The sequence below is a fragment of the Eucalyptus grandis genome, chromosome 1, assembly GCF_016545825.1.
Source record: "Eucalyptus grandis isolate ANBG69807.140 chromosome 1, ASM1654582v1, whole genome shotgun sequence".
Taxonomy (NCBI): Eukaryota; Viridiplantae; Streptophyta; class Magnoliopsida; order Myrtales; family Myrtaceae; genus Eucalyptus; species Eucalyptus grandis.
This window is the reverse complement of record NC_052612.1, coordinates 34,225,204-34,235,383: the sequence shown is the minus strand read 5'-3', so window position 1 is coordinate 34,235,383 and position 10,180 is coordinate 34,225,204. Positions and strand designations below refer to the sequence as shown.

The window sequence follows — 10,180 nt, the reverse complement described above, 5'->3', positions numbered from 1 at the left end:
TTTAATTTTTTTATTAATTTTCTTTTCTTTTCTTTTTTTATTAGGGCAGGCGAAGCCATTGGCTGAAAACATGTGACGGGCATTTCAACGTTCCCATGTTTAATATTTGAATATATGTTTTTTTTTTTTTTTTTTTAAATTGTCTTTAGATGAATATTATCTCTTTGACTACTGCAGAGGGCAATCTACTGTCATGGTTGAATCTCCATGAGCTAATCCATCCTCCCACTTAGCAAGCAATCAATCTCTCACCCACCATCCTTAGGCAACATCCGTGGCGATCCAAGCCACGTCGACGGCAATAGCCCACGCCGTCGAGACCTCAGGTGGCTGGGCTGAGGTCGCAGATAGCAAGCCTAAGACTCACTGAGGCTTTTCCTTCTACCGGTGATGGAGGGTCAACTTGGGATTAAAGTAACCGAGCGCAAAGTAGGAAAACTAAATGTATTCCTTCATACCGGTTTTCCAAAAATGCTCCAGAGCCGAAGCTTTAAGCTTTGACAAAGCGACTTTAGGGTCAAAGTTCTTCAAGGAAAAATTGTCAAGAGAAATGATGAAGTGATCCGTAATCCCTACGAGGGTGACACCACAAATTTCTTTTAAGGACACTTGAAAACCTTATCATCTTAGTTTTCACTCACTGACCTTCCTTTCATTTGCTCGTTTTAGGTGCTATAAAGCTTTTCTATAAAATATCTTGTATTCTTTTTTACTTAAATAATTCATTCGTGATATCCTCATCTTTTCATGTTATTTAAAACATTTAAAACTAATTTTCTTCTTAAAAATTCCAGTCACAACACGAAAACGCACTAAATTTTTGGACAAATACCCACTGACCTAACTCCTTAGTTTATATTTTTTACATCATATTTGTATTCTTTTTTAAAATAATTCATTCGTGATATCCTCATCTTTTCATGTTATTTAAAACAGCTAAAACTAATTTTCTTCTTAAAAATTCCAGTCACAACACGAAAACGCACTAAATTTTTTAGACATGCATCTAAAGCTTCACCCACTGACCTAACTCCCTAGAACTTAATTTAGTATTCATATACATCATATGATTTTTGAATCTGAAAATTTTTTAGAAGTTGAATATCATCTTAAACATGTTACGAACTAGTTAGAGTGATCCACATGTGTTAATCAATGAGATAAGACATTCAGAACGTGCCACATTCTTTACTAGATTATCAATGTTTTCTATTATAGCTGATCATTCTAACAAGACGATAATGGAAGATGAGCTGTTGAAGATACACAAGGATATTCAACAGAATCATTCAGATATCATTGCACAAGTCAAGATTAATTAATATCGGATCTGATTTTGTATATAATATTGTTTCCTTTTATTTACATACAACATGTACTATAATACACGTTCTGTACATTGTGTGAATATACTGAAATAGAAGAGAAATTTCCCCCCACGCTTCCTTTCCTCTCGTCTTCTTCATCTTCTTACATGAGCTTTATTGAGGTCATTAGATTGTGCAATAACTTAACACGGTGCGAAACCATGAACAAGAATTCCCTCCGGTAGCTGTAGCTCGTTTCTTTTGAAATAAAATTCCGCATAGTATTTCATCTATATAGATGATTAAAATAACCACAAATATTCGATTGAATCAAAACAAGCATGTAAAGTGTGTTTTTTTATTTTTTGGACTGGGGAGTTCTCCTATAGCAACACTATCTATATCAGACGTGTTTAATTTATTTTTCTTTATCTGGTTTAGAGTAAGAGTTACAAAATTATTTACACATAGCCTGAACTAAGTTTTTGAGTAGAAAAAATTGGCCGAAATCGGACCAAAAGGACCATACATGGATTATCGGTTGCCCCTCTCACTAAATTATGTTCATGTGGAATGTTTCTCGTTATTCTTGAGAATGACAGTGACCATTAGCCCGGCGGCACTTATTTATCAAACGCCCGAACTTTCACCCAACAACCTCTAGAGGCCCAAAGCTTATTTACAAGGCTTCCCCGAACGCACTTGTTATCACGGATAGCAAGATTCGAGCTGCTAACTTACATGTAGTAGGTATGACATTCGGATATTTCCCAACTTACAAGAGCGTCTCAAACACTTTTGATCCTGCTACAATAAACCAACATGCTTTCACGTAAGTATATAGAAAGCCAACATTGTGTCAAGCATCAACATGCACATAACCAAGGGTTGAATTACAAGTTCGTATCTCCTAATTTTTCGATTGATTTCAGAGATTATATTCTACGTCTTTTCTCAGGGTCGATCTGGCCGCATACTCATTCTTCAAGGTTAATTCCCTCCACCCTTCTTCTACCCCAGACCACACCCACCTTTCATTTCAACCCCCCTCGATCTTCATCTTCCGCCATAGAACTTATCTTTGTTCATACGAAAATTCTCAATATCTTGTGTTGACCAGTAGGGTGGTTGATCGCCCTTGGTCATGGCGTGCGTTTTCTCACGCAAGCTGGGCCGGGACGAATCAGAATCTTGATCAAATCATTTCTTAGGCACTTCGTTGCTGGGTCAAAGTAATCCATGGTTTTCATCGTCTGCTCCAGTTTATTCCAGAGCATCTGAATGCCACGACATTAGGGTTGGTGGAAGATGATTAAGCCCGCAGAGAAGTCGCTTCCAAATGCTGCTTAATGAATTTCGACTACACCCACTGATACATCTCTGATATCACCCTTTGAAGAAGAATTCAATTCAGCACGATATCACCCTTTGAAGAAGTCTTCACACCTTATTTGTTTCAGTATCAAGATTGATTTGGGTCGCTATATTATGTGCAGAATGATTCCTTACAAAAACCATATATATCTCAAAAAGAAAGTTGATCGTTTCTTTTTTCTTTTCTTTTTTTTTGGTAATCGAGGACTCCACCACGAACCCCCCGTGCCCGAACGGCTCCTAAGGGCCAGGCCCCTATACATCGGAGGAAACTACCCAGCAACCCACCACCAGGGCCCCCCACTTAAATCGCTAGTAACTGCGGGTTTCGAACTCTCAACCTCTGCGATAAGGGAGAGACTCTCAACCAACGCGACTACCATTTAATTTCATTTTTTCAAAGAAAATGATCAAGAACCCTTCTAATTATTTAGCCATACACTACTTTGCATCCCAAACTTAAAGCTTACTATCTTAATCTCAGAGCTGAACTGCATACCTAAAGACCGATCAGCCCTCCTTCGGTAGGCACAAAAAACGAAGGGGAGAGGTGTTTTAAATGTTAGTAGTTGAACCAAATCCTTTGGACGTGACCAATCAAGCAAAGAGGTTATTGATTCATTAAATAAGTTGTCAATTTTAACGGTTGTTGATTCCTACCTAGCCGTCAATTTACAAGATTGATGTCGATATCTAATTGGCTCCAAGACAGGTGCATGAATTGATAAGTCTTTATCATAATGTTGCTTTTAAGAGTCTGTTTGCGTTTCATTGTCCAGTTAATGTTTTGTAACTGTTAGTGTTCCTATGTCAAGTTCAATGTTTTATGAATTCTCTATTTCTTGGAATGCTAGATATATTTAAGAGTTTTTTAATAGTCATGTAACAATCCTATTTAAAGGAAAGTCTTGTAATTGTTTTTGAGAAGGTGAAAAACCAAAAAAAAAAAAATCTATTTGCCTCCTTTTCAGTTGTGAATTGTGAGCATTTTCACCTTCAAATTTTCCTCATCGATAAAAGCATTTTTGAGACAAAATGGACAATTCATATAAATATATCAATTGATGAGAGGATAATTTTTTAGTCTAATACGAAAGCTCAAGATTCAAAATGGTGGCTAAAAAAGTAATCGATGTAAAGTAAGGGGGCACAAAGAGTTGCTATCTCATGGTGGAAATAACAAACAAGACTGCACTAGGAGATGGCAGATTTTCATCCTGATAAGACGATCACCCAATTTTAGCTTATGGACTATTTGTACAGGGATAAATGAAATTTCACCATATGTTCCTCATACTGAATTTGGATGGAAACATGCAATATTCATCTCAACGAATAAAAATTTCTCTCTTTTTACCTTTTCTTTGCTTGTACAGATAGGAACCGGAATAAAGGATGACCGGAATGCGTTGACCCGCAATGCACGCCAGAGTCCATGTTGTCGGCCGCCCCATACATAAAACTAATCTCATCCAGTAAGTTAATAGTTCACAACGTAAGCAAACTTATTAGTACATGTCTTAAAAAAATTACACTTATCTGGTGAAGTGCCTTTGTCAAAATTATTCAGGTCAACGGTGCATTAAGCTTTATTTAAACAAACGGATGGTGCTGAATGAGCAGGCAAAGGGTTCTGTGGGGTCGAATCCAATTTCGAAAGAGGACCTGTTCTTTTCTTGCCTCGCAGGATATCATTCTTTTAGTCAGATTTTCCCTAACCAGAATATATTCCTCCTCTGCTGACCAAGTTAACAAAGTCGATAATAGGCACAGAAAAGGACAGGTAGAGGTGTCGTAGAAGCATATAAGCCAAAGCCAAAACTCAAGGTTCAAAATGGTGCTTTAAAAAGTAAGATGAAATGATGTATGAACGAAAGTCGACAGACCGGATTTACTGAACAATTCGGTCAATGCCTTCCATTTTTTTTCCCTATACACATTAATATTTTTTATAAGGAACCCCTGGATGTTTCTGTAAATTATGACCCACAATCTAACCGTTCCTTTCTCTCGTGTTGTTGAAGTCAAGCTTATCGCGGATGGTAGAGTTTGATGTCAGACTTGATACCAAGACTCAAATTCTGACGCCATGGAGGACAGGAGAATTACCAAAAAAAACTTTTAAACCTATTGCAATTATACCAATAATTTTAAACTTTTTTATTTTTTGCAACCGAGTCATAAATTTTTTACATTTGTGCCAGTTCAGTCTATCCTACCTTCACCAGTGCTAAGGGTAGGGGAAAGAAAAGGGAAAAAAATTATTAAAAATTATTTTAAAAAATAAATATATATTAAGATATTATTTTGAAAATACCACATCAGCGCCAACCCGTAAACTTAGCCACATGGACTAAACTAGGCATAAATGTAAATGGTTTAGGACTGAATTGGCAAAAAAAAAAATTATGACTAAATTGGCACAATTGTAATTAATTTATGACTTTTTGGGTAATTTTGACTTATTGAGAGAGGGAGGGGGGAGCGGGGAGGGGTGCACATGTTGCCATCCAATGGAGGAAATAACAACTAAGATTATATTAGGAGACAAGAGATTTCTATCTCGATAAAGCAATCACCTAATTTTCGGTGAAAGGCTTTGTATAATAAGAAAAGTAAAATTTCAGTATCTTTCTTAATTTGTATGGAAACACGCATAATTCATCCCAACAATAAAATTTCTTTTTCCATCTATACCAACTTTTATTAAGCTACTTAGTCATACATACGCAAACCTAGTTCGTGACTGTAGATGTATTAAAAATACACATGCTTGGTGAACTCCGTCAAATTTATTTATATCCACAGGTGGCCCTGTTCATCACTTCCCTCACGAATGACCATTTTTCTGGTCAAATTTTCCTAGCAAGACATGTTCCTCCTCCTCTTATGACGTGAACATATCAGTCCATCACCTACTTCCTCGGTCTATATAAATTGTCATTCCATCTTCCTTCTCGCACTGCGTAAAGAAAACAACCAGTCTTGCGAACTGTTGTATCTAAGTGTATGCGCTAAAAGTGCGTGGCTTTAAACTTTAGTCCCTTGCATCTTTCCAGGGGTCCGGTCGGCTTTTGGCTCATGAATTTTATGAATGTGCAGGCTTTTCAAAAGTGATAATGGAGGCATTAACAATCAACGGCGGCAACATGACTGTTCGGAAGTTCGAGCCCGTCATGGTCCATCCCGAGTCCGAGATCCCCAACGGGTTCTACTTCCTGTCCAGCCTCGACCAGGCCATTCCCTTCACGGTGAAGACGATCTACCGCTACGAGAAAGGCAGCGACATTGTCGGGGACGTGCTCAGACAAGCTTTGTCGAAGGTTCTGGTCCATTATTATCCATTTACTGGCTCCATGGCCATGAGCCCTGAAGGGGGCTTCATCGTGGAGTTGACAAAGAAGGGCGTGCCATTTGTAGAGGCGGAGGCTGATTGTAGCATGAACATGCTGGGCGATATCCGAGTTCCCGATCCCGACGTCACCAACAAACTTATTTACTCCGATCCCAAGGCCAAAACCATATTCGAAACACCCTTACTAACTGCACAGGTTGGGGAAATATATAATTTTAGATCTATTTATTCACTTCAGAGTGTTGCAACACTATAAAATGATTAACATGCATGAACGACGAAGAATTTCCACAAACAAAGTTGATCAAATGACTCAAATACATCTTGAAGAGGTAATAAGCATAAATGGCGTGCATATAGTTAGTTTCTTTTAATTTTTTGGTGGAATCAAATACTTTAATTTCCGATTATATGTTGATGTAATTAAGAACTGTAGTTGTACTGCGGATATAGTGAAGAAATAGTGTGTCAACTTCATTCTGCCGCTTGATTATTAAGAGAAAACATAAAGAAAAAGTTGCTTTATTCTGTTTTTGGGTTTTTTGCTATGTTGTCGGGAAAAAAAAAAATTATATATATGTTTTCCGAAAGAGTGCTATGAAACTAACTGGCAAATGTGTGATTTTTGTGTTTATGCTCTAACCAAGCTTTCTATCATAAGTTGACCCGACTCTATTTGGTATTTTATTTTGGGCTATTATGTTTTCCCTCATTCCAAGCTAATTGGAGGATTTGATTGCTGGTTACAAATATAAACATCACCCAAGTGCAACTTCAATTAAGTTAAAAATGCAGGTGATGTTCAAATATTTATAATCCACCAATCGAACACATGATTAGAGAAAGTTCCCAGCAATTAGAGATGGAGAAAAATATAATTCCTTCGACTTTTAAGTTGGTTGTCATAATTATGCTTATATATTTGGTATATAAGAGAGAGACGAATGCTTCATGATAGCACCTCTATTTCAAACTAATATTGAAACAAAAAATATTATCTTTACCACCGACCGCGGTGGCTCCGCTGGATAAGGCCTTGCTGATCCTCGGCCTAGAGGTGAAGAATTCAAAACCCAGGGGAGGCGCTAGGTGTATTAAGTGTGACTCGGGGTGGTGGGTCCTCATGCTTAAGTGTCACCAGGGGTTTATAGCGGTATCACTGCAGTTCGGTTCTCCAAAGACCAAAAAAAAAAAAAAAAAAAAATTATCTTTTTGAGAGAAAATGAAGAAACTCGTAATATTCAGCATGGATGCTCATAGCTTGATTGAAGGACGATACGAATTCGATGGTCTTAGGTACTACTTTGGGAGGTCAAAAATCCATACTTTTACCCAAGGGTAAAACCATATGTTTTGAATAATAAAGGGCCCTAGACAAAAATTATCATATATAGATATGTGGATATGATGGGTCAACGATGCTATGGCTATAGAGAGGCATTGATTGGTGCATTTTTTTAGAAGATGTTGGGCACATTTTACCTGTCAAGTTAGCAATAAATCATTTCATTCATAGATCGACATATATCCGGCGGAGCCCACATTTCAGATTTTTTAGAAGCCCATTCGTCACTCACCTTCTCTCTTCCATAAACACCATTACCCTATCTCTCTCCTCCGTTACTCTCTTCCCCCGTCTCTCTTCTCGGTCATTTTTTCTTTCCTCACTCACCTTCTCTTTTCGATAAACACTCCTAGCATCTTCAGAAACAGGAGATAATTTGGATTTCGTTTTAACCATATTAGAGAGTTCTTTATATGTTGTTTATTTTTCTTCTGGAACTTGGAGGAAGCGGCTATGGTGATGATGATGATGCAATTGATGACGAGGTAGATTGCGACCAGGAAAAGAAAAGCTTTCTTGTTTCTTCAATGGCAAATTGAAAGAAGGGACGAGACCGTCATGGGTAGGATTGAGAGCTGCCATGTGGCTCTAGGTAGCCTCCGGCGATGCGTACAACTTCCCTTTTTACTCTCACTCTCTTAAATCAGTCCTTGAGTTCAACCAACACCAACTTATCCTCACTTATCCTCACTTATCCTCACCACACCGCCCGCCGCGCCCCCCCCCGCCCGTACATCAATCAATGAATAGAGGAATTTACTGCTCACTTGGCAAGTAAGGTGTGCCGAATATTTTCTCCCATTTTTTAGGCAAAAGGCACGCTTTTTCTACCGCGACTGTTGATTGTCTGCAAGTGTCTATATCGAAGATGACGTCATTTTTCCTAATAACAAATTAGATGATTTATTGCATGATGGTTTTGGAGATCAGGTGACGAAGTTCAAGTGCGGTGGATTCACTCTGGGAGTTGGAATGTACCACAGCCTGGTCGACGGCGTCTCCGGGATGAACTTCGTCAACTCGTGGGCCCAAATCGCAAGAGGGAAGCCGGTGACGACCGTCCCTTTCCACGACCGGACCCGGCTGAAGTCGCGGGTGCCGCCCCAGATCAAGTACCCCTACGACGACTTTGTACAGATCGCCGACGCGTCGGACACCGAGTCGCTGTACCAGCGAGACCCGCTGGTGCACAAGCTCTTCGTCTTCGACGCCGACAGGATCGCGGCAACCAAGAAGCTGGTGCTGTCCGAGGGGAAGGTGAAGTGCTGCTCGAGCTTCGCGGCCGTCACGGCGCTGGTGTGGCGCGCGTGGAGTGAGGCGCTGAGGATGAAGCCTCACCAACTGACGAAGCTCCGCATAATGGCCGACTTCAGGTCCAAGTTCGAGACGGAGACGCTGCCCGAGCATTATTTCGGCAACGCCGTGGTCACGACCGCGAGCCTTTGCTCCGCGGGGGAGCTGCACAAGAGGCCCATCTCGTTCGCTGTCGAGCAGATACAGAAGGCGCTCGAGCTGCTGGACGAGGAGTACGTGCGGTCGAGGATAGATTTTGTGGGTGTGTACAAGCCGCAGCTCTCGTCGGTGGGCACCTTGGTGATCAGCTCCTGGACTCGGCTGGCCTACGGGATGTCCGACTTCGGGTGGGGCGGCCCGTCGCAGTTCGGGTGCGGGGACCTGGGGAGGGAGCTGTGCGTGTACTTCCCGGAAGGGGACGGGAAGAAGGGGATCGCGGTGGTGCTGGCTTTGCCTCTCTCGGCCATGAACGCCTTTGAAGAGCTGGTCCAAGTTTAAAGACTGAGTGATAATAAGTCAATAACGATTTTTGATTTCAAATGTTTCTTGTATAGATTGAGATTTATTGTTTGATATTAATTGTAATTAAAGCTTAATTGCCTCTCGCCCTGTGTATAAGGGAGGGCTTGTATTCTTCATTTGCTAATGTGAAAATATCACATTGTCCTCTATTTTATCACAAATCATAAATATCAAGTTGGTGTCAGAATCATTATTATCTGAGGAGCGCAAATCAAATCTACTACATGGTGGCTGCCTCGATGCCAACCGCACCAACCGCATCCCTCTCGATTCTCCACAAAGACTTAAGCCTTTAATTGCTACTCGGCACATTTCTAATGCTCATTTTGGAAAATCGACACCATCATCAAATTCTCTGCTCTCAAGCGAACCAAGTCCTAAAATTTCATCACTAACAGATATCGAATGCCACCACACATGCTAGTACCTCTCGAATGCCAAGCACACCAAATGCGTCACTCTCAATTCTCCATCAAGACTGAAGTTTTTAATTGTTACTCGGCATACTTTTGATGCTCATTTTGAAAAATCGACACCACCATCAGGCTCACCCCTCACTCAAGTCCTAAAATTTCGTCACCAACGGATATCAAACGCCGCCACACACACCACTGCCTCTCGAACCCCTGGAGCCTGCCACCATTCCGTGGTGATATGGAGGCCTTCCACCATGTATTTCGAAAAACCAACACGCCCACGACTCACCATCCTCTGCTGAGGCAATTCGAGAAATTTCACCGCCAACCACCACCGGACACATCATCCAAAGGATCAGCACGTTGGATGCACACGCCTCTCCACCAACACGCGCCCACACGTGCCAAAGCTCCTCCGCTCTATTGACGTCATCTGCCACGTCAGCACCAATCGTTGACCGGTTCAGACCGGATCGGTTTCGTCATATTTCTGACCGATTCATTTTCTTTTCTTTTTTCTGATTTTTTATTCTTTCCGGTCGGGTTTAAGGTATTTCGATCCTGAAAT

The 10,180-nt window shown here is 40.6% G+C and overlaps 1 protein-coding gene across 1 annotated transcript; it reads left to right on the top strand.

The window, feature by feature from the left end:
• The first annotated feature begins 5,576 nt into the window (after window positions 1-5,576).
• LOC104434531 (omega-hydroxypalmitate O-feruloyl transferase) lies at window positions 5,577-9,376 on the top strand. The gene is made up of 3 exons (XM_010047440.3): window positions 5,577-5,701; window positions 5,784-6,232; window positions 8,312-9,376. Exons 2-3 carry the CDS (start codon window positions 5,801-5,803, stop codon window positions 9,170-9,172), a joined length of 1,293 nt encoding a protein of 430 aa, XP_010045742.2. The 5' UTR covers window positions 5,577-5,701; window positions 5,784-5,800; the 3' UTR covers window positions 9,173-9,376.
• Window positions 9,377-10,180: the final 804 nt, after the last annotated feature.

Excerpts from the sequence above, each read along its gene's own strand:
- LOC104434531 (XM_010047440.3), top strand. The coding sequence starts at position 5,801 with ATGGAGGCATTAACAATCAACGGCGGCAACATGACTGTTCGGAAGTTC. Across the intron at positions 6,233-8,311 it reads CACCCTTACTAACTGCACAG|GTGACGAAGTTCAAGTGCGG; the intron begins GTTGGGGAAATA and ends TTTGGAGATCAG.